We start from the raw sequence: 20,529 nt of genomic DNA on the forward strand, positions 1-20,529 counted from the left end.
TGCAGAACAGGAGCAGCATTTCCTGGGTTTTCATAGTCCGTGTCTGTGCAGCACACACAAGGGAATGGAGACAGCCAAAAACCTCTGTGAGCCTGACCACAACTGCTCAGACTGCCTCACACTGCTCAGACAGCCACATCCTGGAGGACAAAGTCTGTCCCTTTGTGCAGAATCGTGGTTTAAGGTTTGTTTGCAGAGCTCTTCAAAGCAGGTTTTTCAGCTGATACTCCTCAGAACAAAATGTGCCAAGGAACAGACAAACCAAGTTATCCTTAGCAGGCAGCATGAGCCAGGGTCAGGCAAACAGTAGCTTTCCTGATCCCTGGTGCTGCTGAACTAAAATCTGAGCTAGTTTTTATTTGTGTAGGCGTTCCACTGAATGCACATTCCCAGGGTGGGGCAATGACACTGCTCATGCTGCCTTACAGGTCTAAAAACATTATCTTGATTTCAATTTGCATATCAGTAATGACTGTGTGCTTTAAAGAAGTGACCAAGGTGATTATCTGCATTTTATAGCAGGAAGACTGAGACATGCTGAGAGGGCAGGCTAGTAACCAAGGCAAAATACCACCCAGCTGCTGAGTCCTGCTCCTGTGCCTGATCAGTACCTTCCATCTCCAGCCTTCCCCACCACCAAGCCCTCTCCAGGCGGCAGGAGCAGAGCCGAGGGGGTGGGGTTTCTCGGGTTTTTTATCTTTCCTGCTATTACCTTTGATGGTGCCTTAGGCAGCTCCCAGCTCTGTGCTGGGCCGGGAATTCAAAGGGGGACAGCCCCTGCCCTGGGCCAGTGTGCTGAGAGAACCCAGTCCTGCTCTCAGCTGTTCCCGTGAAAACATCCTGGCTAAACTTCACAGTTGTCATTCATTCAGGTGAAAATACTACTGCTTTCACCCAGATCTGGGCTTGAAAACGGGAATTAGGGAGAATCAGTCAGGCTGAGGGATTCATAAAACAGTCCTGCTTTAGCCCCTTGCAGGAAAACACTCTCATGATCACTCATCGTCCTACAGTGTCCCTTCCCACAGTTTAAAGGGTGACATTGGAACCCAAAACCCAGCCAGGCTTGCAGACTGGTTTGACTTCAAACTAAAGGCACTGTATACACCTGTAAGATTACAGCAGTGCACTCTCAATGCCTATCAGTATTTGTCTACACCTGAAGCTGTACCGAACTTCATGTACTCACCCCAGCCCGCCTAAATACTATCTTTTCCTTCATCAGCTCAAAGGAGGAGGAATGAGCTGAGTCACTGCACAAACTTGCCGGCAGAGCCTGGCCCGGCCTTCCCCACCCACAGCACCTTGTGAGCTCCCCACCTCTGAGACCTCCTGCCAAGCCTCCAGCACTCCCTGCGGGATGCTGGAGGAGGGCTCTTGCTGCTGGGCATCTTTCTATCACACCAGCTAATCACTTCAATGCCTCTGAGGAAGCAGAGCAGAATTTTCTTGGTATGTGTTGCAATGAAGTCTTATCTCAGCTGTGACTTCTTTGACAGAACAATAGAGAAGCAATGAAACCTTCTCCCTACTTTCCCAGGGGGTGAAATCACAACCATGCTCTCCAGATAAGTCAGGTGGAGTCTTTAAACACAGAACACTCCATCCTTGAACCCTGCCTCTGGCTCATGTAGGCTTGACTCTGAATGAGCACTCAAGTTCAGCAACGTTGTTTGAACAAGTATCAAGCCTATACCCAAAATTATTGAACAAACTTCTCAATAAGGCCAAGCCAAACTGAAGTGTTTGCAATTCCCACAGAAACAGAACGCTTTCACCAGGCAGTGTCAGTGCCTCAAAGGTAACATGAATGCACTCACACACTTCTGTGGTTTCAGGGCAGAAAAAAACCCCAACTAAATAATTCTATGTCCGTACACTTGGAAAGACAGTTTAAAACAGAGCCCTGTTTTTCCCAGAACTCTGCAAGCTGACAGGGTGCAGCACAAATCAAGGCTTCAAAGGACCACACTGGTCAATGGTCACACCAACAGCTAGAGAGCAAATTGGATTTTATTTTTTTAAACCCTACTCCAGATATAGAAGTCATGAGGTGCTTGATCATTAACCTTTGCTTAACAACTTAATTAGTTCAATCCAGAAGCAGACCAGTGCAGAATAATCCAGTCTCTTCCTAGAGCAGGTGCATCAGACCTGGCTGCAACCTCTGATCACACAATGAATGTCATCAACTCCAGGAACTTCAGGCAGAGTGTTTTGAATTAAAGAGGGCAGTGCCTCCGTCTTCAGTCCTACAGCATTCCTTGTGAGTGTTTGGAACAAGCCAGTTGGAACCAATTATAAGTACTAGGTTTAATGCAAGGCAGAAAACCAAAACGTTCCTGAAGTCACTGACTTGGAAGGAAAGGCAAAGCATGCAAACTAGTGTTTCAATGCAGAAACCCAAACAGAGCGAGTGCAGCATTGCTCTCACCTTCAGCACCTCTCAGTGATACAGATTTCTGGTCCCAGTTTTAGAGAAAACGTGCTGGTTTAACAGACTTGCCCCAGAAGTCGGACGGTTTCTATTCATAGCTCTGCCTCTTTGCATGAACTTTAACCAAGCAGTAATTAAAAAAATAATAATCTTACTGCAAACCAAACATGCAGTTAGCATGCTTCTGAGCTATGTGCAGTTCTATATATAGAACAATGATGTTTATCATATAAAGGAAGAGTTTGTATTAGGTCAATGATGCATGCTGTTGAGGTAAACACTGTTTATCATGGTCATGCAGAGGTTCTATCATGAAACACCTAACATCACTTAAGCCCAACGTTTATAAATATTTATTGTAAATAGGTCAAAAAGGGCCAAGTTTTAAACAAAAAGAATCAGACATACAAGCCTAACTTCGTTTCCAGTTGGCTACTCAGAAACCCTGACAGATAAAATTCCCATCTTTCATTTCACTTTTTCACTATCAACAAGGTTTTTTATTCAGCTTAAGTTGATTGAACTACAGTCAAGTTTATGTGTTCACAGTATCATCAAGATATGTGGTAAGTACCACCTGGTCAAAGTCTTTCAGGAAAAGAGAAAAATTTAAACCACTAGCCAAGCTTTCAAACTGAGGTAGACAAGTCATAGTGATTTGAGTGCTGAAGGTCAGGGTCTTATTTTTTTAAGTAATTCATCTAAACTCATCAGGCAACAACTGAAATTGTACTTAGTATTTCTGATACGAAATACTAAATGAGTGAGAAACTCTTGACGTGAGAAACTTAGTTTTGAAAAAGTATACAATTTTTGTAAATAGAAATATCCTTCTTCTGCTACCAAAATAATCAGAAACATCATAGAAAACTATTCATCTTTCCTCTGATAATTTAATCCTGTTAGAGAACAAGCCTTGTTATAAAGTAGCCAGCTACCAGCTTGCTGTTCACAGTGTAAAATATGCAATCCTTCACCCTGCTTCTGCTCTCCAGCTGAAGAACACAGATCGAGAAGGCTGTACCTCAGGCATTTTGACCTGTCCACACACATATAAGCTGTTTTAGTTTTTCAGCCATGAAGTACAAAGTTTGTGGTCTCCACCAAATCAGCGTGATGGTACATACAGCATGGATACCACTTCCTGGCAGCTCCCTTTCCACAGGCACCTGGGGCTGGGTTTCATGCTGTGGGCTTTGGATGTACGCCCTATCACTGACTCAGTTAAACATCCAAAAAGACAGATATGGAGAGAAAAAATCCAAACTGCCCCTGCAAGAGAAAGCTGAAACACCAGCCATGCTATTAAACCATTTTGAGCACAGTAAGGCAGAGGCTAGTGGCCAAAGAATAGCTCAGAAACGGGTCTGCGTCTCACAACCACCTCCTCCTCCTCCTCTGCTACCTCAGAGAGCGAGGAATAGGAAGGGAAGCCTCCTCTGATCTTCGGCTTTCTCCTCGGGCCCGTAGTGGCAGTCAGAAGCTTGTTTAAAGTTGAAGGCTTCCTTAAACCTTTGGTGAGATCATAGAAAGCCATGTCATCGGATATGACTCCCAGGAAGGTGCTGGTGGAGCTCAAGATTGAAGCCGCAAGCTTTGTAGACTTCTTGATGGGCATGGAGTGCTCCATGTTTTGGGAAAGTCTGGGGTCCCCCAGCAAGCGCCTGATCGTAAGGGACGTCCCTTCCTTTAAGTACTGGTGCGGCTTCTTCCCACTGTAGTCCCTCACGTCAATCTTGGCGTGGTAGCTGTAGACGAGCATGGTGATGATCTTCTCCTGCCCGTGTATCGCAGCCAGGTGCAGTGCCGTGTAGCCACCATGCGACCTGGCATCCACATTGACGCGGGACCCGCCCTTCTCCGCCGCTCGGATGATGTTGGTCACCATGTCGCAGTTGCCGCTCTTGGCGGCCCAGTGCAAGGCGGTGAAGCCGGAGATGAAGTCCCTGCGAGCCGCCAGGCTGGCGTCGCCCAGCAGCAGCCCGTGCATCTGCTGCGTCCACTGCCCGTCGGCCGCCAGCACCAGCCACTGGTGCTCCGCCTGCTCCAGGGGCACCACCGTCTCCTCGCTGGCCCGGTGGTTCTTGGGCCCCCTCCGCAGCCCGGGCGAGCGGTACCCGACCTCCTCGTCCAGCGGCGGCGGGGACAGCGGGCTGGCCGCCTGCTCGGGCGGCGCCGGGGCGGCGGGCGGCTGCACGTAGCGCACGGGCAGCATGCAGGGCTTGGGCGGCGGCTCCCGCCGGGCCCCGGCCGCGCCGCCGGGCAGGGGCACCCCGCCGCCGCCGCCCTGGAACAGGCCCCGCAGCTCGGCCACGGCCCGCGGCCCCGGCGGCTCCTCGGGGGGCGTCCCGGCGGGGTCCGCCTCGGGGACGGGAGCCGCCTCGGGGACGGGAGCCGCCTCGGGGACGGGAACCGGGACAGGGGCGCCGGCATCGCCCCCCGCCGGCGGGGCAGCGCGCAGCTGCTTCTTCAGCACCACGAACTTGACGCCGTCGATCTCCTTCACCGTGGCCACGGCGTTCACCGCCGCCTTGAACCGCTCCCGCCGCGCCGCCCGCCCCTCCGCGTCCCCGGCATCGGCGGCGGCGCGGGCCCCGCCGGCCTCCAGCAGCGGCCGGAAGGCGCTCACCAGCTCGGTGTTGCGCACCCGCCCGCCGCGCTCCCTCAGGAAGCCCATCACTGCCTCGGCGCTGATGTCGAGCTCCGCCATCCCGCCGCCACAGGTGGTGGTGGTGGCGGTGGAGCCGCCGCAGCGCTGCCGCCTCCGCGCGGTGCAGGTTACCGGGAGCCCGCGGGGCGCCGGCGCTCGCGGGCTGAGGCACCTGCCGCGGCCCGAGCGCTCCCCGCGGCCGCTCCCGCCGAGGTGCCCCGGCCGCCCCGCCCCGCTCGGGGAGCGCCGCGGCCCCGGCGCCGGGCCCGCCCCACCCGCGGGCGGTGCTGCCGGCAGGGCCCGGCCCGGGCACGGCACCGCGCGGGGACACCGCGGAGACACCGGCGGGGACACCGACCCGACCCGAGAGCCGCTGACGGGGCGAGGGGATCGCGGACTCCTCGGGCTGGACACAGCGCTTCATCATTTACTCGTCTTCCAGCTTCCTAAAACGATTCTTGTTTGGTTTTGTCTGATTGTTTTTTGGGTTGGTTTTTGGTTTTTTACTTGGTTTTTTTGTTTTGTTTGGGGTTTTTTGTTTGTTTGTTTGTTTGTTTGTTAGGGTTTTGTTGTGGTTTAGGTTTTTTGTTGGGTTTTTTCATTTTTTATTGGTTTGTTTGTTTGTTTGTTTTTGTTTTGTTTTGGGGGTTTTTGTGGGGTTTTTTTTGCTTTTTGGCTTTTTGGGGGTTTTTTGCTTGGTTTGGTTTTTTGGGGTTTGTTTGTTTGGGCGTTTTTTGTGTTTTGTTTGTTTGGTTGGTTGGTTGGTTTTTAGGATTTTTGTTTAGTCGGTTTGGTTTGATTTGGTTTGCTTTTGGTTTGGTTTTGGCTTGGGTTCAGTAGCAAATAGGTGGAGCAGCATTGGGTAGAAATCACTGTAAAGTTTGGTCTCCATCCCTGTAAAAGCCTCAGGTGTTCTGTGATCCTGCTGGGCAAGAGGCTGATGCCTCAAAATTAGTCCAAAGATGAGTGGATAGGTCAGTCTTCTGAAATATACTCACGTCTATGTGATACTATATATTATCTTATATAATCTATATAGTAATATATTATTATCTGTTTCTTTTACCCTATATTGCATCTACAATGTGGATGTATGTGTCTATTTAAACAATGAAATATTTACAGCATGGCTGCATCTGTTCATGTCCATTAGGAGAAGAGAGAGAGCTTCTCTTTTTATGGAGAAGCTGTCTCTGCTGTCTTATCAATTACTTTGTTCAAGCATTTAATATTACTGTTCTTTGCTCTACAGGAGAAAATCCCAGAATAATGCTTTTCCCCAGGCAAAGTAGGAGGACTGAAGACCTCTTGGAGGGGTGTTCAGCCTGCAAACTTGTTTTCTCCTCCTCTGAATGTTGCAGTTAAGATCAATAAATCGATGCCTGAACAGTTTCTCTAGGAGAAGAGCAAGAGAAACTGAAAATAGAATGAACAGTTAGTGTGGTATGAAGATAGATAAAAGTAACTGTATGAGGATGGATAAGAATAAACAAATAGATTTGGAGTTGTTTTCAGTCTGAGAACTTAATGAAATGGAATATCCTTTTATGGCCAAGTGACCTACCTGGTAGGGAAGTCTGTAGATGCAGTCAACCTGGACTTCAGCAGAGCCTTCAATACTGCCTCCCACAGCATTCTGCTGGAGATGCTGGCAGCCCATGGAGATGTTGGAGCCCACTCTTCTCTAAAGGCTTAAAAACTGCCAAATGGCTGAGCCCAGAGAGTGGTGCTGAATGGTGCCACATTCACTTGGTTACCAGTGGGGTTCCCCGGGGCTCGGTATTGACCCCAGTCCTGTTTAATATTTTTATTAATCATCTGGATGAGGGGCTGCAGAGCGCCCTCAGTAAGTTCACAGATGACTCCAAGTTGGGTGGGAGTGTTGATCTGCTGGAGGGTAAGAATGCTCTGCAGAGGGATCTGGACAGGCTGGATCAGTGATCTGAGGCAAAGGGGGTGAGGGTTAACAAGCTGAAATGACAGGTCCTACACAGCAACCCCCTGCAGGGCTACAGTCTGGGGGCAGAATGGCTGGAAAGCATCTCAGTGGACAAGAACCTGGAGGTGCTGTTTGGGCCGTGGCTCAGCACTGGTGAGGCCACACCTCGAGTGCTGTGTCCAGTTCTGGGCCCCTCAATTCAGAAAGGGCATTGAGGTGCTGGAGGTTTTTAGCCTGGGGAGACCTTACCACTCTACAAGTACCTGAAAGGAGGCTGTACGAAGCTGGGGTTTGGCCCTTTCTCCCAGGCAACCAGTGACAGGACAAGAAGAAATGGCCTTAGGCACCACCAGGGAAGGTTCAGTTTGAGCATCAAAAGGATTATCTTTAGAGTAAAGATCTCAAACCCTGGAATGGTCTGCCCAGGGAGGTGGTGGGATCTCCATCCCCAAAGTGTTCAAGGAATGACTGGACGTAGCACTTAGTGCTATGATTTAGTAGACAAGGTGGTGTTTAGTCAGAGGATGGACTTGATGATCTTGGAGGTCTTTTCCAACTTTAATGATTCTATGATCAGTCTGTGTCAGTCTCCATTTTGAAGGCAATGTAAGGTGTGTTCTCGTCACTGATGCTGACTTCCCTTCTGCCTCTTACTTACCTTTACTGAGGGTAGAAGAGCCTTTTCCACAGATTGTGTTTGGCATTCTTTCTCCTTCTCTCTCCATCCTTGTGCAAATGTCTGTAAAACTATTTCATCTTTTGCTAATGAGCTGGCACTGAACCAGTTCCTCAAAATAATTTTGCTGCTCTAATGCTTTTTCACATAATAATAGTGTGTAATCTTCTTGTATTAGTTCTGTGTTTGAATGTGAATCGCACACCTATTACTGCCTTTTCACATGGCCTGAACAGCAACCTTGCCCTTGCTGAGGCAACCACTTGAGCAGTGTTCTGCAATGCTCTATAGCTCATGGCATTGCCTGCCCTATGTACAGAGCTAAAAATGACCCTGCATCCAAATACTAATTGCTGTGCCTTGCTTTCACTGCTTTCACTGTTCAGATCCTTATCAGAATCCCTTGCAGGCGTAAGAAAATCTCAGCAGTCTGTGATTTTTGCATTGCAAACTTTCAGCTGTACCCCAGGATTATAGTTCATATCTGCAAATGAGAGCGAGGAGGAGGGAAAATGATTCAGAAGAACAGGCTCTTATAAAAAACTATTTTCTTATGTTACAAATGTTAAGGGAGAAGTTGCTTGAATTGGTTCAAGCATGGAGAGGGGCAGGAAGAGGGGGAAATATCAAGCTCACTGCACTCTGTCCCTGTCTGCACAGCATCACACCCCTGCAGCCCTGTATCCTTGAGACCCACAAGGGTGCTGCCACATCCCATCTGTCTTTTCCCCAGCCCAGCACCATTCCTGCAGAGGGATGAGCCCTGCACCAGGCTCCCAGGACACCTCACTGCTCTGCACCACACAGCCAAGCCTCTCTTGCATTGGGTCAAGGTCCAAAAAGAGAGGAGCTACTGAGACTGTTCCCCTCTGCAGATCCTGGCATTCCCCATTGCTGCAGAACACAAGGACACAGCCAGGAGGTCATAGGAGACAGGATGTTTACATATGCACCTCGTGCCATGCAAATCTGAACTGGTTGCTCTGGTTTAACTGCCCTGACACAATGACCTCTTTGCCCAGGTAATGCCTCCAGCCACCTGCCCCACACACACTCTCAATGGGGAACCCATGGCATGTGGCTGTGCTCCTTTTCACAATCTTTCAGTGGCTCTTAGTAACCTAACACATTAACCTCCTATGCTATCTGTAATAAAGAAGAAAACAACACATCTGGCTGATCACCTGTGCCAGTCCAGACCACACACGTCCTGTTTGCCAACCTTTCCCTTTAGCTGTTGATGCCTTTTGGTTGCCCACCATTCAGGATGAGTGCCAAAGTATCAAAGGACCAGCTCCAATGAGCTCCTCTTAGTCTGCTGAGTGCTGATCACACTGATCAGATTATGGGGCAGAAATTAAACCCTTTGAATGAATTTCGTTAATATAGATAATAAAATCCTGGAACATTATGGGTGTTATATTCATCAGTCATCCAAAAATTCCAGCCTTAAAAAAGCAGGAGAAGTTTTGCCTCTTTCTGTGTCACCAAAAACCTACAAAGCAAGTATTTCTTGTTGAGCTATTTACAGAATATTGTGGGCTGCTTTGTAGGAGATCTCAAGCCAACTGTCTTGATATTTTTCATTTATTGACTGAGACAAAAACAATATACCAAAGCCCATGATTAGATTAATTTACTACTACCTTTTTAAACACAAATATTGCAGTTTGTTTTTTCTGCATCACAGGCTGTAGAGAGCTGGCCTCTATTAATAGCCATCTGACTGATGAGAGTTAGTTACCTTTCCTGGGAAGAAGTTTCCCAAACTCAAATTATCATTATTACACTGAAGTAAACTGCATAGTGACACTGGAATCTTTTCCCACCCTCTCAGAGGAGGAAGGTGAAGGTTATATGACTGTAATTATCCACACCACACAAAAACAGGAAATAATCAGTGAGAGATCAAGCACAGTATCTAGCCAAAGCAAAGAAGTTTCTACTGCCCAAAACTGAAGGAAATGGTACCCTAGGTCTTGCTCTTTCCCACGTGATATTCTCAGAGCCACAGGGAAGATGAGATGCCAGGCTGGAAGCAAAAGAGGAAGAAAAGGGAATGTGGAGGATAGTCCCAGTCAGACAGGATGCTGCTGCTTTGTAGAAAGGTGAAGCTGAGCTGGTAATGACTACAGATGAGACTTTTACCATAAGGAAAACTTATTTTCCTCAAAAATGAAATCAAGGTTCCCAGAATAAACAGGATGACAAAACCCATGGTTTCCCACTTTTCTTGATTTTTTCATGTGAAACAAAAACCACACATTGTGAGGGAAAATAGCTCTTTCTTTGTTCCATGGAGAAATGCAGTAACCTAGAGATAAACAATTGAGCAAAAGTCTGTGAAGGGGTGGGGGAGTAGGGGAGGGGAAATTATTTACAGATAAAAGGGATTTTCTCCTAAATGAGAAGGATTCAGCTCTAACTCAAGGACCTCAGTAACCAGTTCAGGAGATATTTCTTAACAGCAGCCATTCAAATACAGTTTTCTGTGTATCTGAGAGGCTGTATTTATTAAATACTGCTTGTTCACACAGATGAGGCAAGGATTCATTCCAAGTATCCTCTGTGTTTCAGATGGTGCCTGCGAACTTGATGGGATTTTAACAGGATAATGCAAACCTGGCATGAGGTTCAGTGTGGTAATAGAATCATCAACTCAGACCGATTTGGGTTGGAAGAGACCTTAAATCTCCCAGCCTCCTTTCCATGGCCAGGGACACCTTACACTATCCCAAGTGTCCCAAGCCCATCCAGCCTGGCCTTGAACACTTCCAGGGATGGAACATCCACAGATTCTCTGGGCACCCTGTGCCAGGGCCCCACCACCCCCACAGGAAGGAGTTTTCTTCTAACAGCTAATCTAAATCTGCCCTCTGCTGCACTTTAGCATTAGGCAGCAGGGAAATGTGGGGTCTGTTTCTGTATGGAAATGGACCTACAGCTCCAATTCACTTCTAGCTTAGAAAGATAGCACTTCTATATAAATGCCTTCTGAGCTCCATATATTGTCAGTATAACCAGTGAAATTTTAATAAAGTTCTTGGTGGTGTTGATGCTAAAAGAGTAGCTACAAATCATCTGATTTCTAGTAATCCCCATGACACACAGTGAGAAATGTATAGTTATCCAAAAGCTGCTTCCTCTGGCCTGTATTGAAAACCCTTAAGGAGTTTAAACTCTGCACCACCTGGATTTAAAAATCAAGGATTTTATTCAGCCCTGAAAGTTGGAGCCATCCTCAAATGGCATTGGTCTTGCTTCTGTATTCATGTGGGATGATCTCTTGCTCTCTGTGTCTGCCTATGAAGTCAAAGGGGCTCTGATAGCATTTCTCTCTCCACTTTCATTGCCTATACCTGTGCTCACAATGTGAAGAAGTAAATCACCTCCTGCTGATCTCCCCAGCCATAAGAACTGTGCTGCTGCAATGCCACCATCCATGCAGAGAGGGGCATTTCCCCTGTTCTCCCCAGGAAAAAGAGACTCCAGGGACATATTTGTGCATCTCCAGTCATTTGTGCTCTCTGTCCCAGGTCCTTATCTGTAAAAAACCCACAGCTCATCTTAAATTCACTGTGGTTTTAGCAGGTACAAATATTCCAGGAAATTTAAGGTCCTTGCAGGAGCATCCAGCACTATAATATAGATTTAATTATGGAGCTATTAGGAATAATTTGCATAACAATTAGTAGTTAAAGGAGTCACCAAATCCAAGCCGCTTCTCTTGAAGCACTTCTATGCAACTGAACCTTTTGAAATCAGCAGGGTTTCTCTTGAATTGGCATTAGAAATAGACTGCTTTTGGAAATAACAAGGTGATTAAAAACAACTGTGAGCTTTTATACAGTGCTCTGCTGCCACAGAGCTCTGCCCCACGCTGGTGGCAGCAGTGCTGGACAAAGGGACAGAGGACTCCAGCTCCAGGAGGTCGGAGCAGCATAGCTCAGAGCCAGGAGGCAGCAGTGTTGGTGCTTCATCTGTTGCAATGTCTCACAATTTCCTTTGTGCTGCTTTGAACCTGCAGCTCACAGAAACCGGCAACTGTTTGGGAGTGAAATGAATGAGGTGTCTTGACTAAAAAAACTGTGAGCCTGATGGTAGATAAGGCCAGATACAGAGAGGTGAAAGAAGCAATGGGCGGAACCATAAATTGCATAGGAATTCCACTAATTGACACAGACTGTTACTCACTCAAGACTGTGCTACATCTCTGAATTTAGAGGGGGAAAAAATAGAGGCACAAGGAAAAAGAAAAACGGGGGGTATACATTAGAAGGGGGCATTAGGCATTTCGGGAAGTCTGTACCTCTCAAGTCCCTCAGGCAATGGGGAAGAGAGAGGGAAATGTGGCTGGGGAATTAGGATAAAAACAGGCTGCATCCTCTAAAAATTTTGAGAGACCCCAGGGGAAATGGCCCATGGCCTCTCCTTTTATTTGAATAAAGTTACAGGACTCTTCTGTCTCCTTTTTGGATATAAATTTCTGGTGTTTGTGGATTAATTTTCCTGACAGGAATCAGCTTTTGTGACCCTTGTCTTGTTACATTGTGCACTTTATTGTAACAGAATAGAGCTCTTAATGAATCAAAATCAATTGCTTCTCCAAAAGTACCTGGCATTAGGGCATTTAGGCTTGTGTTAAGCAAGAATTTTACACTGTCTTAAATAAAGACTCATGAAGATGATTGTAAAGGTAAAAAAAAAAAAAGAGAGACAAAAACAAACAAACCACTTTCAGATCTTTTTATCAGTTTATTTTTGCTTCTTTGTGATATATGAAAGCAGCCTAGAAAGTTAACTCTGCTTCTGTATTAACTGTTTGACTTGCTATCTGTACACCAGAAATATCAGATTTTAGCTTCCACATTTTTGCTGAGGGAGCCGGGGAGAACTGGAAAAACTTTGGGAATCAGCCAAAGAAACAAGGCAATAAAATGAATGTCTGGTCTGCAGGAACATTTCACTCTCAAGAGGTAAATAATTAAAAGATTCTGCAAGCTTATAACACTGCTCAGGTTTGGCTTCAGGTGCCAGGGACCAGCAGGACAGCTTTGTTGTCCCTGGCAGCATTAAGAGCTGTGGCTGTGACAGCAAAAAGGTTGGGGGTGGTTTTGGTAATTTTTGGTGAAAATAAATTAACAGATGGTGTTCAGCAATGACCTTTTTAGAGAAGTACATTTTAAAAAACCTGTCTTTATCAACAACTAATATATGGATTAGCAGAATTAATTTGGTTGTGGACAGTCTCCTCAGGAAAAACAGCTCCTTTGACCTGGGGTTCTTGTGGTAACGCTGTCCGTGTCTTCTGTCCCCTTCTTCTTTTTCCCATCCCCCGTTAGTAAAAGCGCTTACCATTTTTTATCAATAAACGGTTCTCAGATACAATATTGCTGCGTTCGCTCTTTATTTTCGTCCAAGAAATCTATCAGAAGAATCCTCCCCGAGTCCCCTTTCTAGAGCGGAACGGGACAAGTGGTAGGAGGAATTATTTTCTTGGGGGCTTCAAAATGATCCTCATGAGTCCCTTCGTCGCAAAGACCATAGTAGACAGAAGTATTCGGTCTCTTCGACCAAACCCAGCTCTCCAAATCTGAAGAGTGCATTGCTCCAAGAAAGAGTGTGAGATGGAAAAGTGAGGACACGGCAGGGACAGAGGGGAAAGCTCCAGACAAAACCAGGGCAGCAGAGAGATTAGCGGCGCAGCCCTGCTCTAGTGACCCAGCAGCACACACGGCTCTGGTGAGCTGTTCCCGGGCAGCTGCACTGCAGCAGAGGGCACCAGAAAGCAACACAAACAGCTCCGTGCTAACAGCTCCTCAAACACCAGTGTCTGCGTTACAGAGACTGGCGGTGGCCTCGGCTCCGTGCCTTAGGTGGGAAGGAATGATGAAGAAAGACTCCACAGCCCTCTGTTGCATCCTTTAAATTAGCACAAACGCGGGCAGCGCTAATGGCCGTGCGCTCTCGTGTCCCGGCTCAAACCCACGCCGTAGCTGCCGCTTTGCTGTGGCTCCCGCGTGTTTCGGAGGCTCCTCGGCGCAGAGGCGCCGCTGCCCCGCGGGATGTGATGTCCTTCCAGCACGCTGAACGCTGGAGACCTTCCCGAGACGGGTCTGTGTGACCCCCGCAGAGGACGCCCCGTTCTGAGGGCGCTCACGGCGCCCTTCTGCTGCCAGGGCCACCCGCGCCCTGCGCTCGGCCCCACACCGGCACCCGAGCCCCGGCAGCGGCGTGGGGCGGCCCGACCGCCGCTCCCCGCTCCCGGTCCCCGCCGGGGCCGAGGGTGCCGCCGTGAGGGCAGGCCCCGGCCCCGCTCCGCCCCGGCCCGGCCGTGCCCGTCCCCTCGGCTCCCCCGGTCCGGCGGGCGGGCGGCGCCTGCGGCGGGCGGAGGGAGTTTCCAGGAAGTGGCCATATTGGATCCATTCAGCCGCAGCCACTCGCGGCGGGCAGCGACAGCCGCGCTCCTGCCGCCGGAGCGGAGCCAGCCCCGGCCATGGCCGCCACCGACCTGGAGCGCTTCTCGGTGAGCACCGCCCCGCTCTCCTTCGCGCCTCTCCTGGACCGCACAACTCGGCCTTTCTTTGTCGCTCGGATATGGGGGAATGACCCAGCGGGTGGTGGGTCGGGGACACCGCGGGGGATGTGCAGCCGCTGCCCGGCGGCGGCATCGGGGGCGCCTCGGGGAGGGAGCGGGGCGATGCCGGGGCCCGCGGCGGGTGCGGGAAAGCCCTTGCGGGAAGGTCCTGGCCGCGCCGTGGGCGGAGGAGCCGCGGGTGAAGGGTTCCGGGGCCTCGCAGCCCCTCTGGTGCTGGCACCGGCACCGGGATGCTCCTGAAGGGTGTCCGGGATCCGTGTGTCTGCAGGCGTGCATCACCCCCCGGAGACAGGCGGCAGGAAATGGGGTCAGACCTTCCCAAATACCAATTGTTTACATACCGCTGGTATCCAAACACTCTGCAGTAGTAACCTAGCGGTGTGTATATAACAGCGAAAGACACGCTGATTTAAGCAAACCCTTGAGGCTGGCTGCTCCCTGAGCCAATGTATGAGGAATGCTGTACAGCAAATATGGAGCGTGACCTGTGCACTGCCGCCTCTCTGCAGCTCACATGTTGTATAACTGCTATCGGAAGTCAATCTGGCTAAAATCTGCCGGCCCCAAAACTATTCTTTGTCTACAGCTTGAATTTTCTGTTGCTGTTGGAAGGCTGCTCTCGTTAAATAGCTTGGTGGTGTGTCTTGTACGCTCTCGGAGCTAAAAACGTTTTTACCGCATTCAATAGCATAGCTCCCCAAAGTCGAAATAGTCTGGTGTGATATTACTAAATAAATGGGAACAGCAGTGGTGGCTGTCTGAATTATAGGCATGCCGTTTGAGCACAAACAAGTCCCTGCTACTGTTTTCTCTGTAAAGTACTTTTTGCCAAGGCTCTCAAACCCTGCTTCATTTCTTTGAATCCTGGCCCAAAAGTTTCCATCTCAGGAATGACTTTTCAAGATTGTAACTTACTTAAAACCTGCATAAAGGAAAATTGAATTTGGGCTCAAATGTACAAAAGCTAATGTTTCTAGGCTCTGGGAGGTGTAGATTAAGGTGAAGGCAGTGGTGGAGAGTGAAAACACCAAGACTCTCTCACTGCAATTCTTTCTGCATTTGTATCATAAAAAAATACTTCTAATGTTAATTTGGTGTGCCTGCTGTTGTGTGTGCAGGTTTTCATAGGTGTTACAGGAACCAAAAATATTGCCTAGTTTTGGAGAAAATTAAATTAATTCGCTTTTTTGGTGCGGGTACTTGAATGCTTGGGGTACTTACCTCAGTACACTGTCACTTTGATTTTTAAAAAAGAAAGGGGAAAAAAACCTCCTGAAGGTGCTTGGCTCTCATTTGGGCACCAAAGAGAAATGGCTGGGCTCCAGCATGGCTTGAGTGCCCAACTGCATTAGGAAGAAATCTGCTTGCTCTGTGCAGGGAGCAGGGATGGGTTTGTAGGGATTTGCAGGCACAGTAGGTCGGGTGATCTCGAGTTGCCTTTTGCCTGGAACCATGGCTCTGGCAGAGCTGGGTGGCAGAGCAGCATCTCATTTCCATTTGATGTGGGGCAGGTGTCTGTCCCAGCTGCTGTTTCCTTTACCCTTAGCTTCTTTCTCAGCCGTTGTTCTTCCAGCAGTATAATGGAAACCTTATGATTCAGGTGTTCTGAGTTGTTCTTTCTGCAGGGCTTACAGGTTTCTTGTTGCCAATTTGTATTACCATACCTCAGCTTTCTGAGCATGAAATCCATGTGGGAGTAGCTTGTCACTGCCAAGCAAAGGTGATGATAAATTCACTTATTTTTACCAGCTGTTTGTATTTGCAGTAGGAAGTAATGCTGAAAAAGCCTCTGAAGTAGGGTTTTGATACACAATGGGTCATGATTGGTGAAGCTATTTATAAATGTCCAGCTGACTTTGATATCCTGGAATGTAATGACCCTTAGGTTTGGATAATGTGTTTGGAAAACTCCCCAGATGCATGCTTCCCTTGTACAGTCCTCTGTCTCCAGCACAATAAAGTTCCTTCAAGTGCTGCTGATGGAAATGACCAACAAAAACAAATGAGAGGAAGCTGGCCCATGGAAAGCTGCCTCTGAGGCAGCAGGATCACACCAGTGGTGCTCAACAGCACCTTTGTTATGGTGGCTGTAGTGTTGTGAGAGAGATTTGCTTCAACCCTTGGAGACTGAAGCTTTCTGCTCATCTGCTGTGGCAACCACAGCTGTGTTCAGGGCTTGGGCTGCAGGCATCGCTTCTGGAGGCCCAGAGCTGCTCACCACCAGGGTGGAAGGAGAACTGATAAAGTTTGGCTCATTTATGAAATACTTCTCTTTTGTCATTTAACCTCAGAGCTTCTCCATTGCCTGGGCTGGCCAGTGCTGAGTTAGCACATGTGGTGACTGTGCTGGAGCAGACACTAGCAGTGTTAGTAAGGATGTTGGGATACTGACTGGGAAACAGCCCAACCACCATGTGCAAGTGAAAGCCAGAAGGTGCTTGGAATGCAGAAGCTCTGAAGGAGCTTGGAAAAGCTGGAAGGAGAAAAAGTAACAGAGAAGTGACTGGAGATGCATAGGAGAATAAATGAGATGAGGTGTGAGACAGAGACTGTAAGACTTCTGCTTTCCCAAATCTGATGCTCTCTTTCTTTTTAAATAAAACCCATTGATTTCACAAAATGCTGTTGCTTAACTATCTGCACTAACCCACAGCCTGACGTGCTGGTGGCAAAGGCAGTGAGCTCCAAATGGGGCAGTCCTGTGAGAAGAAGCAGGTATCCTCAGTCTCAAGGCTGGGCTCAGGTAGGAGTTTAATGTGAAAAGGTAACTTTTGGCTGATTGCTCTGTGTGGACACCACGACTGCCTGCATGGACAGGGATGTGTGAACATTGATGCCCAGGACAGGGAGCACTGGGCACATGTACATGGCAGCCTGTGAGGTGTGGTTGGGGATGGCTGTCTGCATGCAATCCTGAGATTTACATTTATGTAAGTGATTGACAGCTAGTCTGGTACTGGCAGCTTTACAATAAATTAATGTCCCTTAGACGATCTTGCATTAAAAAAAACATTTTATACAGAGGAAAGCTGAAAAGCAACTTCTTTGCTGGAGATAGATGATAGGATTTGCTTTGTCTCAGTGAGTTTGTGAGCTTGGGGAGGATCTGGCAAGTTTGTCAGCTCTGTGTGAGTGCTACCTGTTTACAGACCACTGCCTTCTTGTCACCTGCTCCCAGCTCTGTGGGAGGAGAGGAACCTTTGGATGGTGCCTATTCCTGCCATAACTGCCTACATCGTGATAAACTTCATGTTTTGCTGCTGCTTTCTGTAAGCTCAGGGTTCACTTAATGACTGCACAGCCTAAACCCACTCTTCCCTGTAAGGGGCCAGTGTGATGCCTTAGCCTGTGAAATATAGGCTTGAAGAGTGAGCTGAAAGCAGCTCTGTGTTTCATGACCAGAAGTCTTATCACTGCAGGTCCTAAGCACAGGCTTACATTTTCTTCTAAACAAACTCCCAAGGAAAACCTTTCCATGGCTCAATTCCAGTGGAAAACAGGGTTGATTTGAATTCAGACTTTCCCTCTGCTCTCTTTTTCACCCAGGCAGCTGGCAGCATTTGGAAGTTCCAGGATTAAATCTCCTTGTCTGTTTCTGCTATTCAGTTATTTTACCTTTTGCCTGGAAAAACTCAAGTGGGCCCCCATGCAGTGTGGAGCACAAGTGACAGATTTTTCTCCAAGCTGGTAGCAGGTACCAGAAAGCCAACCCAGCAGGAGCAGGCCTTTCCCTCCCTGTGCTGGCCACCTCTTCTGCCTGTAGTGTGTGCTTTTTTTTTTGGGAAAGAATGATGCAGAAAATGGCCTTCCACTGGAGGGGACAAATTGGTGGTTGTGTCTCTGAGCCCTGGGATCCGTCCCCAGGAATTTCGCTTGTCCTCACACAGGAAGCCAGCTCTGACTGCCTCAACCACAGAATCAATTAACTCAACCACAGCCCATGGCAGTTAAACATTTATTTTCAATGCATGCACTGGGTACAAATGTTACCCAGAATAAGATTTTTTTTTGGTGGTTTTTTTTTCCCCTCTTCCTCACTGTGGTGCTGTCACTGCTGGTGAATCCGGAGTGTCTGTTCCTCCTGCAGCAGAGATGCAACATGTTGTTGTTCTGCGTGAGAGCTCCAGAGCTGCTCCGAACCACTCATAACTGCAGTGGGTGCTGAGGCAGTGGGTGGAAGGACGTGAGCTGGCAGAGGCTGAGGCCGTGTGTGCCCTCAGCATCGGCAAAACAAATGAGAGCCTGAAGAATAACTCCCTTTCAGGAGGGCGGCACGGTGTCAGGGCTTGTTGTCTGTGCTGTGGTGGCAGCTGTCAGCCAGTCCCCAGCGTTGCTGGAAGGCCAGAAGCTCCCTAAATATTATCTTCTGTGGCAGAATACCAGTGCTGTCTCCAGCTGCAGGGAGAGGCACAGCCCTGTCTCTGAGTGCCCCCGCTGTCCCCAGTCCTGTCATCTCAAGGCACCACTGTGCAAGCCAAGGGCCACATCACTGGGCTGTTTTTCTGTTTGCAGGAGCGGCAGTCACGCTCATCTCCTTTCCTTCCCCTGCTCCTTTGGCTCCGAGCTTGGGAGGGGGAGAAACTGGCATGATGCTGAGTTGGTTTTTCCTCGGTTGTGCAATTAAGAGGAGGAATTTGGGAGGCGGTGGGACTAGGGAGACAGGGCGTGGGCACACAGCATGCTTCACCCCACCTGTGTAGGGTAAGGGCACGTTTATGAGATTAGTTTTGATGATTCAGAATGTTTTCAACACACTTCAGGCTATGGATGGGAGAAGCTGCCCTGTTTCTTTCAGATGCCCTGTTTGTGCAGCCTTTGGAAATAACACTGTCCTGTCCCATACTTGTTTTGTTGAGGTGAGCCTTGTGTTTATGTAGAATGTCCTTGTTTCTCCTCTTCCCCACATCTGCAGCAAGCTCTAGGTTTATACCTGAAGCTTTGCATTTGTATTCATGTATCATAAAAGTGTCAGACAGCTAAGAACCCACCTGTTCTCCCAGAGCAGCCAAGTGAGAAACAAAATCCTGAAAGTGCTGTTTGTCCTCAGTCCCAGCCATGTGCTTTCTTTCCAGAGCCTCTTCTCTGGCATAAGCAGTTGTGCTCACCTCCAGCTTGTGACGTTGGGATGCAGAAGGTAAACCCAGACAGGGAATCAGCATCCTCCCAATGGGGTGATGGGAGACTTGCAGAGAGGAGTGGTGTCAGTGAGAACCACAGGATTCTTGGACGCAGCCCTAATCACTGCTCTCGGCTTGTGGCTGACCAGGTCAGGGCTCTGAAGGCGCCACTTTTAGATGTTCAGATTCCTTTGTGAAACCAAAAAGTGTCCATCTCCCACACGCATGAAATTCCAGAGATGTCAGACGGCTCGAGCAGGGTTCCCATGGAGTGCCCTGTCCCGTGGCTCTTGCCCTCTCTGGCTGCACTGCCTCCAAAGCAGACTGTCACAGGGAGCTGTGGAGCCAGAGAGCCTGGGCTGGATTTCCATCTGGGGTTGGGGTTCTCCCATCCTCACCATCGCATGGGATGCTGTGATGAGTCTGCATTTTGTGTGCAAGGAAACCTGTGGGGAATGTATCGAGCCCTCCACGAGTGACCAGTGGTTCAGCTGGCTCTGGCTGTAACAGAGGCAGGACTCAGCCCTCAGCTTCTGCTCGGCTGAGTCTGCCTGCAAGGGTCTGTACAGGCATGCCTTCAGCTGTGGCTGCTGTGGGGCACGTTCCCAGAGCTTGTGGTGATGCTGGAAAATGGAATCTTCCACTGTCTGCCAGGATCTGCCATGCAGTCCTCAGGTCTGTAGCTGAGAGAGGAGACCATCCCCGCTGTGTTTCACGATGTGTGCATTCCTGCAGTGCCCAGAGTCTGGGGGCAGAGGGGCATTGTCAGGTCTCTGGGCCAGACCCTGCTTACAGCAGCCTTCCATCCTGAGCCATGCTGATCCTGGCTTTCAGCTCTGCCGCAGGAAAATGCTGCCTGAGCAAGGCTGGCAGCTGGCCTCCCAGCAACGTCCCCCCTTCCCTTTTTCTACAGCAAAGGTGCTTCCAGCTCATATTCCTAAATATAGATTTATTCTGTAGTTTCATACAGAACAAATAGTCCTTTCAGCTTATCTTTTTGCTATGTGGTTTTTTCAAATAGAGGTTTTCTTTTCCTTTTCTTCCATTGCCTTGATTCTTCAGATTAAAGGTATTCTGTGCTAATACACTCGGAGGCTTTCTGGAGGCATGTG

General features: G+C 48.8%; 2 protein-coding genes across 2 annotated transcripts in view; one reads left to right on the forward strand and one right to left on the reverse strand.

Moving 5' to 3' along the window:
• Nucleotides 1-3,176: 3,176 nt before the first annotated feature.
• On the reverse strand, nucleotides 3,177-5,147 carry SOWAHA (sosondowah ankyrin repeat domain family member A). Its single transcript, XM_066328806.1, has one exon. The coding sequence runs from the start codon at nucleotides 5,145-5,147 to the stop codon at nucleotides 3,774-3,776; it is 1,374 nt and encodes a 457-aa protein (XP_066184903.1). The 3' UTR covers nucleotides 3,177-3,773.
• An 8,976-nt stretch (nucleotides 5,148-14,123) lies between these two features.
• The window catches only part of SEPTIN8 (septin 8), a 35,398-nt gene continuing 28,992 nt past the window's right edge, over nucleotides 14,124-20,529 (forward strand). The window contains 1 exon segment of the mRNA XM_066328981.1: nucleotides 14,124-14,228. Coding sequence (XP_066185078.1) covers nucleotides 14,199-14,228 — 30 coding nt within the window. The 5' untranslated portion in view covers nucleotides 14,124-14,198.

The sequence above is a fragment of the Sylvia atricapilla genome, chromosome 14 (genome assembly GCF_009819655.1).
Source record: "Sylvia atricapilla isolate bSylAtr1 chromosome 14, bSylAtr1.pri, whole genome shotgun sequence".
NCBI lineage: Eukaryota > Metazoa > Chordata > Aves > Passeriformes > Sylviidae > Sylvia > Sylvia atricapilla.

What these genes read in the sequence shown, in the direction of transcription:
- SOWAHA (XM_066328806.1), bottom strand. Translation starts at nt 5,147, where the DNA reads ATGGCGGAGCTCGACATCAGCGCCGAGGCAGTGATGGGCTTCCTGAGG.